The sequence below is a fragment of the Bos taurus genome, chromosome X (assembly GCF_002263795.3).
Source record: "Bos taurus isolate L1 Dominette 01449 registration number 42190680 breed Hereford chromosome X, ARS-UCD2.0, whole genome shotgun sequence".
Classification (NCBI taxonomy): domain Eukaryota; kingdom Metazoa; phylum Chordata; class Mammalia; order Artiodactyla; family Bovidae; genus Bos; species Bos taurus.
The window spans coordinates 32029220-32042312 of record NC_037357.1 but is presented as its reverse complement, the minus strand read 5'-3'; the positions used below and the strand labels follow the sequence as shown (position 1 = coordinate 32042312).

Here is a 13093-nt window from a genome sequence, read left to right as displayed (position 1 = left end):
ACGTCTTTTCTACAAAAGGTTTCCTGAAATATGGTGACTGTTGAGGGGACCCCCATGAGAAGATGTGTGGTTCCCTGTGCTCCCCCATGGTCATGGGTGCCACAGCCCCCCATCAATCATCTTTGTTGGGACCACAGCCTTCTGTAAAGGGTCAAGGAGGACCCTCCAGTGAGGACAAGGGGGTCCAGTCACCCCAGAACAGAGGGTCCAATAGAATACAACTTCACATCTACTGGGACTCCTGGGGACCCGGGGCCAGCCTGTCAGACTGAGTCCCCCTGCCTGGCTTCCTCAGTGAACTCAGGGAGTCAGAATCTTGGTCTGTTGACAAGTCTCATGTGGATAGAGGGAGCGGCCCACATCCTGCAGAGACTCCAAGTGAGGACCAGAGAAGACTGAGGGTTCCCAGGGGATGCATGAGTGGCCCTCCTGACAGCCCTGGGGGACCAGGAGGCATAGGATCCAGATGTGACATCACTAATACCACTGGGAGTTGGGGAAGTGAGGGGCTGGGTCAAAGAGCTCGGGTTCAGGTCAGCAGAGTGAAGGAGCCCAGCTGTGCTAGGAGTCAATGTAGAACCCTGAGCAGGGCTCTGGGGCCCCAAGACATCCAGGTCGTCACTGCTTTTAGCCCTGGGAGACCCTGGTAGGGTTGTGGGAATGAGCCCCTAACTCTGGTTTCCCTCTCAGGTGTCCTGGCTCAAGATGGCCTGGGTCTCTAAGGGAAGCAAAATCAGGTGGGTAGAGGGCAGTGCCCAGACTAGCTGAGAGTCAAGGCGAAGAGCACAGGGAAAGCTGAGGGACTCCCAGGACATCACCTCAGCCCATGGCATCCTCAGCCACTAAGAAGCCATGGGCTTGGAGCCTTGATGTAATGTCCACAGACTCCTCCTGGGGCCTTAGGTCAATGAGTACCTTGGTGTGGGGGTCTGGTCTCTGCTGAGGACTTCGGCATCCCAGGACCTGCTTGGGCTCAGGATGAGGACCCAGAGGGAGAACACAGGTGACCCCACAGTTCCACGCCTCTACTGCCAGCCCTGGGCGTCCCTGGTGGTGGGATGAGCACTTCACAGGGTGTCCTGACTTCCACATCAGGGTCTCAAAGAGACTGGGGACCTAGGATAGGGGTGGGATCACATGTGGGCAGAGGGGAGGGTCCAGTTCCTCCAAGAAGTCAAAGGGAATACATTGACGGAGGGCTCAGGGGACCCTAGACCCCAATCTGAGGGGACCCCACAGATCCTCACTCCTACATTCAGCCCTGGGAGGTCTCGGTGTGGAATTAGCACTCTAGGCCTGTCCTCACTTTCTGACATCCGGGTCTCAGAGAGGGGACCTTGTGAGAACAGTGGGGCCTCAAAAGGGCGGATAGGCCAATCTCGGGTCCTGCCTGTAGTCCAGGCTCCATGTGAGGAAGGACTGAGGCTGTTAGACCCCAGGGCAGGGAGGGATCCTGGCCCTTGTAGTGGGTCTTGGAGGCCCCAGAGCAGGGTGTGCAGTCTATTCACCTCTGGCTTAGGGGCCTCGGGAGGTGAGGTGTTAGGTGGAGGGTGGAGGCTTCAGATCCTCAAGGATGAACTCCAGAGATCCCAAGACAGGACTGAGCAGATCCCCACCTCTGTGGTCAGTGTTAGCAGGCCAGGCGGGAGGTGAGGACCGAGCATCTCCCCAGCCTAGGACCCGCGGGCAGGTGACACCACATGTGGGGCCCCTCAGCACTTTCTGTCCAGGCTTGGGTCTTGTTCTGAGTTTCCCTGCAGGCCCCCAAAGGGGAGGCACCAGGCCGTGCCAGGAGAAAAGTGAGCACTATACGTGAGCCCCAATGGGGCGACCCACCCGAGATCTGGAGGGACCTCACAGAGTCCACCCCTCCTACCAGCACAGAAGGCGCAAGTCTGTGCCACAGTCTACCCTTGAGGTGCTCCCTCCATTTCTGTCACAGGAACTCCAGGAACCAGGAGGTGAAGGCTGAGGTCTATGGCCCATGTCCACAGGTCAGAGAAAAGAGGAGGTCCAGGCAGTGCCAGGAGTCAAGGTGAGGAGGGTGCCCTGAGTGTGCACCAGGGGCTCCCCATCCCAGCACAGAGGGGAGCCCACAAGGCCCTAATCCCCCCACCGTGTCAGCCCTGGAACCTCAAGCTTGGCTGGCTGCACCCTGGGGAGACACCTCACATCCTCCTTTGGGTAGCCATGGGTCAGGCCACTCAGGAGGAGCTCCTCTATGAGGCCCGAGAGCACCCCTTAAGAGGAGACCTGTAAGTGGCCTGAGTCAGGCCACCCAGGGGGGGTTTCTCAGCCGAGGCTGCTCACAACCAGCCTCTCCTGCAGTCTCGTGGTCTGCCTCTGTCCCCCTGCCTCACTCCTGTCTGTGGTTTGACTCCAGTCATCATGCCTAGAATGCATGAACTCCGCCAGCCTGAGAGAGATTTTCAGGATCCAAGAGAGAATGAGGGTCTGATGGAGGCACAGTGCATTTGGGGTGAGGAGGAAGAGGAGATGAAGGTGGAGCAGATGGAGGAGCAGGGGAAGAAAGGAGATGCAGCTTACTCCTCCTCCTGTCTCCCAGTCTGGGGAACCCTGGAGGAGGTGGCTGCTGCTGCCACAGTCAGTTTCCCGCAGAGCCCTCTGGGTGTCTGCCCCTCTCCCACTGCAATGGCTGCCACTCTGGGGAGCCAATCTGAAGACCATGGCCTCAGCAGGCAAGAAGAAATACCAAGCACCTCGCATGACCACGAAGATGCCAAGTCTTTGCTCCCAGATGCACTACGGGTGAAGAAGAATGAGTTGGTGAAATTCCTGCCTAGCAGGTATCTCATGAAGGAGCCAATCACAAAGGGCAGAAGTGCTGAGTAGTGTCCTCAGAGATTACCAAGACCCCTTCCTGGTGGTCCTTGGTCAAGCTGCAGAGTACTTGCAGCTGGTCTTTGGTTTGGAGGTGAAGGAGGTGGACCCCAGTGAGCACACCTATATCCTGGTCCCCACCCTGAGCCTCACCCTCAATGAGATGCCGAGGGATGGGCAGGGGTTGCCCAAACCCGGCCTTCTGGTGGCGATCCTGTGCTTGATCGCTGTGGAGGACGACCATGCCCCTGAGGAGATATGGAGAACACTCAGGAGGATGGGGGTGTGTCCCCGGAGGGAGCACTACATCTTTGCGGACCCTAGGGAACTGCTGACACAAGTGTGGGTGCGGGAGGGGTACCTGGAGTACCAGCAGGTGCCTGATGGCAACCCTGGTTGCTATGAGTTCCTGTGGGGTCCCTGGGCCTACTCAGAGATCAGTAAGTTTAAAGTCCTGTAGTATCTGGATAAAGTCTGTTGAAGGGTCCCAGCTCCTTTCACCCTCTCTTCAGAGGCTACAAGGGAGGAAGAAAGGGGACTCTGAGCCAGAGGGGCAACCAGGCTCCTCCGGGCCCACGTCCAACACCTTGTCCTAGGGGGCAGGAGAGGAGGCTGATCCTTCCCTCTGTGATTGAAGAGGGAGCGGTCAGCCTTCTCAGCAGTGAGAGCCGGGCCCTTTGGGAGAACCCAGTATGTGGCATCTTTGTGTTCCTGTTCTCTACAATGACATGGAGACGCATCTCTCTTTTCTTTAGGAATTTTTCAAATGTTATTCCTTTTTAATAGAAGACAATGCATCCCAGTATCTAACTGTGTCAGTGATGTAGATCACAGTGTGCTTGTACTTAGCCAGTTCAAGAACAAAAGTTTTGCTGTTTTGTAAAAGAGATTGGGAACGCTTCCATTTTATTTCATAGTCCTGCGCAAGATGATATGGAATTAGAATGATTTTGGAAATCTGAACTTATTTAGCAGTGATATAGTTAGTGGAAGATTTAGAAAATAAAAAGGGATAGTAGTGAATTCTTGCTGCTTATACTTTTTGTGTGTCATTTTGTACAGCTAAGGGATCTCTGTTTATTTGGATTTACCTGGGTTATCTAGATCAGATCAGATCAGTCGCTCAGTCGTGTCCGACTCTTTGTGACCCCATGAATCACAGCACGCCAGACCTCCCTGTCCATCACCAACTCCCGGAGTTCACTGAGACTCACGTCCATCGATTCAGTGATGCCATCCAGCCATCTCATCCTCTGTCGTCCCCTTCTCCTCTTGTCCCCAATCCCTCCAAGCTTCAGTATCCTATCATTTTGCCTTTTCATGCTGTTCATGGGGTTCTCAAGGCAAGAATACTGAAGTGGTTTGCCATTCCCTTCTCCAGGGGACCACATTCTGTCAGATCTCTCCACCATGACCGGCCCATCTTGGGTTGCCCCACGGGCATGGCTTAGTTTCATTGAGTTAGACAAGGCTGTGGTCCTAGTGTGATTATATTGACTAGTTTTCTGTGAGTATGGTTTCAGTGTGTCTGCCCTCTGATGCCCTCTTGCAACACCTACTGTCTTACTTGGGTTTCTCTTACCTTGGGTGTGGGGTATCTCTTCACTGCTGCTCCAGCAAAGCGCAGCCATTTCTTCTTACCTTGGACGAGGGGTATCTCCTTACTGCCGCCCTTCCTGACCTTCAACGTGGGATAGCTCCTCTAGGCCCTCCTGTGCCCACGCAGCCACGGCTCCTTGGACGTGGGGTTGGTCCTCCTGGCCACTGCCCCTGGCCACAGGCGTAGGGTTGCTCCTCCTGGCCGCTGCCCCTGGCCTCAGGCTTAGGGCCGTGGGGTATCTCCTCCTGGCCGCCGCCCCTGACCTCGGACGCAGGGTAACTCCTCTTGGCCGCCACCCTTCGGGCATGGGGTCCTCCCAGCTTCTGCCCCTGACCTCGGTTAGCGCACCCGTCGCAGCCGCCTGCGCTTTAGGAAGTAGCAATTAATCTGAGTTAAGCAGCCCCCTCCTCATTGGTTCGTTTATTCTGAAGACCTTTATGGAGTCTCTGCTCCGTGAAAGGCCCTATGTTAGCAGTGGGGACACTGGGAGAAGCAGGACAGCCCCACACCTGGAGCGATGGTCTAGGAGCCACAGTCACATGAAGTATGTCGTGGGGGTGAGGGGAAACTCTGAAATGGGACATTACTGTGAGGTGTCCTTTTGGATCTTGGATTAACCCCAGAGAGATCTGTTTCTGAGGCAGGATGAAAGGGGTCTGGCTCTTGTTGCACTGCTGTTGACCACAGGGACGGAGTAGTAGTAGTACCCCCTATATCTGCTAGGAATCATACAGAACTCCGGTCACACTCCCTTGAAGTGATGCCCAGAAATCCATGGGCTGACCCTTTCTTTCCTGGTCCTGGGGATCCAGAACTCAAGGTGTTAATTAGCTTTTAATTATCTTGATTGTAATTGGCCATCATAATAAAAGATTCTACCATTGTTGGGGCTGCAGTGATGGAAAGTAGGGGTTTGGGTTAAGACCAGCTGGGACACAGGCAAAGAGTGGTTCTTGCTTCCATTTCCTGGAGCAGCTTGTATCATGCTGGAACACTCCTCCACACCCAAATTTAACAGGTCCTCCAACTGGAAATGGGACTTGCTCAAATGATGAAGAATCTTCTTGCATTGTCAGAGACCTGGGTTCGATCCCTGGGTAGGAAAGATCCCCCTGGAGAAGGGCATGGCAACTCACTCCAGTATTCTTGTCTGGAGAATCCCCATAGACAGAGGAGCCTGGAAACCTACAGTCAGTGGAGTTGCAGAGTCAGACAGAACTGAGCAACTAACACTATGGTCCATTATGGTCTAGCTGGAAAAATTACTGTGTTTTATTTATAAATCATACTGTTTGGCTGATTAGCTATTCCACATCCTATTGAGGTACCTATCCTCTGACATGCCCTGGACCACAAAGCAGTCAACCACATCCCACAGTGGAGAGTGGAAGAGTGTCTGGGGGCAACAATGTGAGAGATTCCTGCCCTGCCATCATAGTGCAAACAGCTGCCAGGCCCTGCGAGCTCTGTCCTGTCTCTCAGGCCCATGCTGCAGCCCAACACACAGGGCTCTTCACACCCACTCGCCTCCCAGATGAAGAACTGAGGCCACGGGCCTTGGGCATCTTCCCAGGACCACATGCTAGTGAGGGTTGGGGTGGGCTCAGAACCCTAGTCTCAATTCCTCTGGAGCCCTCGCCCTTCCCGTCCACCCCAGTCCACGGCCCGACCTTCCCACTTCTCCTGCCTTCCTCTTCTCAGTGCTACATGATGCCTCTGAGGTGACAAAAAGCAGCCTGCGGAAGGAAGGGGATGAGGCGAATCAGAAGCACTGTGGGGCTGCTCTGGGGTTTGCTGAGAACTGACTCTGCCAGGGGCCTGTGTCTCTGTCCAGTCCCAGCACCTCCCACGTGAGGGCAGCGCCCTGTCCCTGCTGCTGCCATGGGGCCTCCTGCCCAACTGAACCTGCCAGGGTGACCAGCTCCTCACTGAGCAGGAGGGAGGAGGGCCTGACTGTATGGTCCCAGTGCCCAATGGGATAAGGCCCCTACAAGAGCGTCCTCTGATATGGGAAGGAAGGTAACACAGGCAGACCCCTGAGGCTCCAGGTCTCCCCAGCCGCAGTGAGGGAGGGGAACATCTGGAGGGCCTTTGGGCTGGGGACGCCAAGCACAGGGGCAGGAAAGCCAGGCTGAGAAAGGCAGGCCTTAGACGTCATGAGGGCTTGTGTGTGCATAACACAAGTGTCCTGAGCCACAGCTGACAAAGGCGCCTTGGTGCCATGCAAACCCACTGCCAGGGCCTGGGTGGTGCCTGGAGGAGGGGAACCAGAAAAGGGAGCTCCCTCAGGACCCAGGGGGTGAGGAGGGACCCTGAATTGGGGTAGTGGGGTCAGGAAAGGCCACCTAGCCAGGCTGCCCACAGATGCCACGGCCTTCGGTCCCCTTTCAGAGGAGCCACCAGTGGGCCCCACCGATGTTCACAGCCTCCAGGGTTGTGTCCTAATCCGAGGAATCAACCTGAAGGAATGCTTTTTCAACCTATTTAGAAGAAGAAAGGCCATGGAGAAGCCCGAGTCGAGGCCTGAAGCTCATCCAGGCCACCAGTCCTTAGGCAGAAAGGCCCCTGGGAGAGCTTCTTTCACACTCTCTTAGCTCTCCCCTTTCAGACACCCGGCAGTGGCCCTGCTAGTGGCAGAACTGGGAGATAGTGCCCTATGGTCCTTGCACATGGGCCTTTCCAAGGTGCTGGTCTGATCCCTACATGGTGATTTTGAAGAACAGTGGCCCACAAAGGCCAGAGAGCATGCACCTCTAAACCCACTGCTCTACTGTCCATGTGCAGTGAAGACCGGTGACTCTTATTCAGGTTTCATCCAGTCCCACACCCCGACTCTCATCCATTTTCAAATACAGGTAATTGGGGGTTTCCTTTGGTCACATCTAGCTCAACAAGTCAGACTTGTCCCTGGGAGTGAGTATGGATAAAGGAGGCCCCTTCAAAAGTGCCTAACCTGTCAGCCAACAAAATCATTCATTGTACCTGCCATCTGGGTAAGGGAGAACGGGTCCATAGTGATGGTGGGGACAGGGGCAGGGGTGGAGAAGATCAGAGCTGGCCTCGAAGAAGACCAGTGAAGTTCTTGTTTACAACAGAACAGGCTATATGTTGAGCCCCCAATCAAGTCCTTCAAAGGGCAAGTACCCACAGATACCCAAGTTGGACGTGGGAGGCCAGGACCAGGGGTAGCAGAAGCCCAACTACCCCACTGACAAAAGAAAACATGACTTTTGAGGAAGTCTCCAGGGAGGCTGAATCTGAGGCTCTGGGAAGGGGATGGGAGAAGCACATACAGGCGTTCCCAAAGTGAGCACTCTAGGGCTACGAGAGTGGTCTCTATGGGAAGAAATGGAAACTGAAGACAACAGCCTGTGATCTGCAGTGGGATGAGGTCTGGGGTTGGGCAGAACTCAGAAGGGTGCAAGCTCAGCAGAGCGCCAGAGTACCCTCCCACACGGCGTCCTGAAAAGTCTGTGACTCAGGTGCTTGGGGGAAAGTCAAGTGGAACATGAGGTCGTTTCCACTGTGCTTGGGCACAGCCCTGCACTGGGGAGAGCTCTACCTGGGTGGCAGTGGGGGCAGGACAATATAACTCTGACTTTGGGGCCATCTGAGTGGGGCCTACCAACCAGCAGCACCAGCCAGAAGAGACCAAAGCCAGAAAAGGGGGAAGGATGGGGGGCCACCAACTCAGGCTAGGCCAATCAGCCCACTATGGACCCCATCTTCTGGGAGGGACAGTCGCCAGGGGCCCATCTGACCCCTGGGGTCTCTTTTGGTGGAAGCTGACCTAGAACTCGCCAGAACTTTAGCAGAAGCCATCCACAGGCCTGTACCTTGCTAGTGAGGGGAATGGAGCCAAGAGCACGTTTGCCAACCCATCCAGGGCCTGGCCACAGATGGGAGCCTTTGTAGGCAACCTGAAACATACTTTTCCGTACTTTCAGACAAGAGACAAGCTGGGAATCACATCTCCATCCCCGTCCCCCCCTCCCCCACACTGGGCCAGGGCTGCCTCTCCACATCACCTCTGTGACATCATGAAAAATTAAGGAAGCCGACCATTTAATTGGCTGCCTGGCCCACAATACAGATTCTAGAATCTCCAAACAGTATTTATTGGGCACCGCAACCCTGGTCTGAGGCCCTTCTGCCCTGAGCGTTCACTGCTTTGGTATTGCAGTGAATGTTCCTGAGCTAGACTGTCTCCGTGGCTAGTCAGAGTTCAGACGAGGCACGTGCAGCTCCAGTGGCCCCATCAACTGATGGGGAGCCCACAGCAGGGGACCTCCCTGATTCCTCCCTGGATGCAAATGTGGAGTCAGGGGAGGTCTTGGTGAAGCAGGGTGACCAAACTGAGAGCCCAAATCCGGGCTCCCAAGACAACCTGACCCCACAGGGCCCGAACCCAGAAACAGCCAATGAGGAAGAGAACAACACCGTCCTTGGGCTGTCCTCCCCCAGGAAGCTCTGGAGGATCATGGGGGATGCGGCCTTCACCTCTGGGCGCTGGAATGATGAGGGAGACATGGTGGTCATCGAGACAGATCTCTTCCACACGGAGGTCCTCCAGTACAGAGGCACGGACAGGATCTTCAACACAGACGGCATCAAGAGTTTCATCTGTGAACTGAACCTGTATGGGTTCAGTAAAATCCACCTTTTGGGTCGCTCTGCAGGGAAGAACAGGATGATCATGATGTAGAAAGCCCTTCTGGGGAGACTAGACTAGACGAGCTGAGCGCTGGATGGGTTTCACTTCCCAGGAGAAGGTTTTTCTAGTGAGAGGGTGGTTAAACAAAGAGGAGAAAGCAGGGCCTGTCTTATTCCATTATCCACTTAGACAGGATCCACAGGTGTGACACCAGGTCCCGAGGGGCCACTTGATGTCAGGGAGGGCCAGTAACACCTCAAGCGAGGCCAGCCCCAAGGAAGCTGTGGAGAGCACACATGCTAGGGCCTCATAACCTGCCAGGAATGAAGAGACTTTGTCTCTATGGTTAGGCAAGGCTGGGATGGAGGTAGAGTGGAGGGCGGCGGGGAAGGGCTCTTCTCCCACACGATGGCTAAAATCTTTCCTTTCAGATTCATTGCAACCCCAACTTTCAAAGAGACAAGCCTCTCCTCCTGTAGAACATCCAGAAGAAAGTCGACCCCAGAACAACTGCTCAGCCCGCCAATGGAGCAACAACCACCCCAAAGAGAAAGAAGTGAGCGATGGTGACCAGACGCTCCCCTCCATTCCATCACAATGAGTCCACACAAGAGGCTGATAAGAAAGTTCAGAATGGAACCCCAACTGCTCATGGAAGCCCCAGCCAGCACTCACATGTGTTCTCTGGCCTTTGGTCTATGGGCAGTGTAGCCGGGTGGGCTGAGGCAAACCATCTCCCCAGTGAACAGGGCGGCCCCAGTGGAGAGGGTACATCCAGCAATGGCACGTCTGTACTCCTGGCTACTGCTGGAAGGGACAGCATAGGGGAACTGCCCAAGAGCTCCCCAGAGTATCCAGGTTATGGTTCGGTGATGACTCTGTACAACACCTGTTACCCCATCCTGATGGCGGCCCTTTTAGTCATGGCCCCAAATGAGGCCCTTGAGGTGGCGGAGAAGCAGGAAGAGTCCTCAGATTACAAGTGTGCCATCTGTGAGCAGTTCAAGGACAATCCCAATCCCTGAGCTGCCAGGTCCCTAGGGACACACAAAAGCACTCTCATAATAAAAAATCTATTTCTGGCTCTAATAAGGTACAGCAAAACTTCACGGGAGTAAATAAAGAATTGAAAGAGAGCTGCAAGGCTGTGTTCTTTCAGTTTGTCCATGCTATTCCACATGGCACTGGATGAGCCACATGAGGCTGGAAGCCCACTCCCCAGGCAGGCTTTGGTCCAGTCCATGCGGTCCCTTTTCATCTGGAGCAGCAGCATTTCACACATGGCCAAGGGTGCATGCAGCTCATGAGCGATGAGGCCAGCCCAGCTCAGGCTTGTCCTTGGGCCTTGGGTGCCCCTCAGCAGGGGGCTCAACCAGGCTCCTGACCTTGGGGGTGTCACCTTCTGTGAGTCATGCACCTGAAGAAGAAGGGGCTCCTCCTGGGTTCCCCGATGATGCCACAAGTTTCTGATCAGCAGCTGAGCATCTCCAGCTCCCGATCCAAGGGTGGCTCCCTGGAAAGCAGGGTCACCTCACCTGCCAAGGGCCTTGCAAACACATGACCCCAAAGACAAGTACAAGGTTTCCCCAAGGTGAACACCAGCCCTTATCGCTCTGCCCTCACAGGTGTATTTAGGAGCCTATCTTTGGACACAGAGCGGCCAGGCACTGTGTTCAACACATACACTTTGTTAGCCAAGGGACACTTTACAGCAGGGCAAGGGTCACCTGCAAGGACAAACTACGGCTTGTTTCTGGGCCTGTGGGCCTCTCTGCCTGACAGAGGCCTCGCCAGCTGTTGATGCTCAGCCCAGCCCCCAGCCTTCCCCCATCACCCCTGGACACTGTTTCAACATTGGGGAGTTTGAAACAAAACAGAGAGGGAAAAACACTAACCGGTTTCCTAACAACACATTTCTCTCAAATGCCCAGACCCAGCAGGGCCAAAACGAGTGGCAACGTCATCTTTTCGTAAAGCTCAAAGCCCTGGAGACTCTCACTGAGTCCAGAGCAGCACAGCATGAGGGAAGTCCTGGCCCCAGACCCCACACCAAGTGGGCAGTGCAACCCAGGGTGGGGCTGATTCAGACTGAACCAGATGGGCACGTCCAGGGTCTGGTGGTGACTGGATGGTGTCACCATGAGCTGGTCTCCTTCCTCTCAAGAGCCCAGTCTGGACAGGCCTCCTGACCAAAGGGGATCAGGTGCTTGGGGATGTACACCTGGAAGATGTCCTTTCCGGCCCACCCCGGGATGGGCTGCAGCAGCCAGTGGGGGTTGGTGAGCACAGTCAGGTACTTCTGTCCCAGGGCTGGTAGCAGGGCTTGATTCTCCAGCTCCTTCACCTCGTCATGACCTATGTTTTCTGAGCACAGCAAAGTGTCCCTAATGTCCACCAGAACTGTGTGCAAAGACAGGACACAGAAAGACAACAAGTTGATTCAAAGTCATGCCTGCTAGAGAGTAAGACCATATCACAGAGAGGAACCAGGGTGAACTGGGTCCTCTGGCTAAGCATTTCAGATGGGATCAGCTCAGCAAAGGGAATTTGGGGTGAGGCCAAGTGAGAGAGAGAGCCAAATGAAATGGAGAGTGCTCCACGAACCCACCAGGACATGGGCAACTCTCAGTCTGCCCACTGCAGGCTGCGGGGACAGAGCAGAAGGGCCCCGGTGGGGAGCCTGTGGACATCAGGTCCCCAAGCGATTCACCAACAGACAGGTGTTGCTGTGCGGCCTCACCCCTGGGGAGTCAGGGGACCTGCTCAGGCCTGGCTGCAGGCAGTGGGGTTGGGAAACCCAGGCTGGGTGCTATGGTGCCTCTTATGATCTCTGCTGGGCACACAGATACACATGGGGACACACACAGACATACGTATATTCACAGAGACAAGTGCCATGTGCAGACCTGGACCCACCTCTGCCTCTCAGAGCACAAACGGAGATTGAGGACCAGAGTGGTGGTCAGGCACCTGGGGCCACTACTTCCCAGCCCAGGAACTCTTGCTGCCCCTCTAAAGAAACCCCAGCCCCATCCCGCCCCCCCCCCCCCCCCCACCAAACGGTTCAACAGAAAACAAACAAGCACAACCCAGCTGAGATCCAGGGCAGCACCAGGGGCCACGCAGGCAGCACGGGACAGGGAATCAGTTGCCCGTGATCACTCTGTGGCCAAACTTGTCCCCGTCCAGCAGCAAGGCCTGGATCTGGGTGGGGCTCATCCCCAGCCTCTGCTCCAGCAGCTCCTGCCAGGATGCATCCTCCCAGTCCCGGTGTGCGATGTGGACTGCCAGGGTACAGTGCCAGTGGCCGCATAGCGTGGGCTGCCAACACATCTCCAGGATCTTGACACTGTTTAAGATGAAACCCGCGGAAGGCTGTCGGAAGGACAGACAGCTGAACTTCATCTCCCCAGGCTCCCACAGCCTCATGTGGCTGTGGAAACATAGAACCACAAAGGCCAGGAGCCTGACACACAGGCCTCCAAGCTCAGAGCCCTGGGCCAGACATCAGCCTCATGTGTCCGAGCATCCTCCAAGCCTGCTGACACAGAGGAGAGGGTCACAGAGGGCTGGCTCCTTCGATCCATCTCCACATGGTCTGCTGACAGTGGGTGGTGACCCAGAGGACCCATCCATCACATGCAGTCTGTTGGGAGGTCAGAAAGGAGGGCAGGACAGTGGGAGAGAGGCACAAGGTGAGTTCCAAGACAGAGGGACTCAAAACCCTGGGAGCACTGAGGAGGGAGGGTGGGTCCCCTGGCTTCACAGCCCAGTGGCCAGGCTCTGGTCCTCTTCCAGCACAGACAGGCACAGTCCTGGGCTTGGCTTCCCCCACTCCCAGCCCCCACCTCACCCCTCAGATCCCCAGCCCCCAACCCTGCCCACGCACTGCAGATATCCCACTCAGCCCAGGGCTAGTGAACACAGATCCATGTTAACCAATCTGGCCTTGGCCCTGGGTCCGCCCTGGACCTCAGATGGCCCTGCCACGTGTCTTC

General features: G+C 55.6%; 2 protein-coding genes across 2 annotated transcripts; one reads left to right on the top strand and one right to left on the bottom strand.

The window, feature by feature from the left end:
* The first annotated feature begins 2388 nt into the window (after positions 1–2388).
* On the top strand, positions 2389–10512 carry LOC789716 (uncharacterized). The gene is given in 6 exon segments (XM_059883821.1): positions 2389–2807; positions 2863–3281; positions 6143–6230; positions 7050–7125; positions 8643–9133; positions 9526–10512. Coding segments are annotated over 6 exon segments (2088 nt in total). The 3' UTR covers positions 10121–10512.
* Positions 10513–11229: 717 nt separating this feature from the next.
* Positions 11230–12500, bottom strand: EOLA1 (endothelium and lymphocyte associated ASCH domain 1). The gene is made up of 2 exons (XM_002699633.1): positions 12248–12500; positions 11230–11495 (listed from the first exon to the last, which is right to left on the bottom strand). The coding sequence occupies exons 1-2, from the start codon at positions 12498–12500 to the stop codon at positions 11230–11232; spliced, it is 519 nt and encodes a 172-aa protein (XP_002699679.1).
* Positions 12501–13093: the final 593 nt, after the last annotated feature.

Coding starts and splice junctions, on each gene's coding strand:
- EOLA1 (XM_002699633.1), bottom strand. CDS start 12,500: ATGAAGTTCAGCTGTCTGTCCTTCCGACAGCCTTCCGCGGGTTTCATC. Junction 11,496..12,247: donor TGGCCACAGAGTGATCACGG/GCAACTGATTCC, acceptor CTTTGCACACAG/TTCTGGTGGACATTAGGGAC.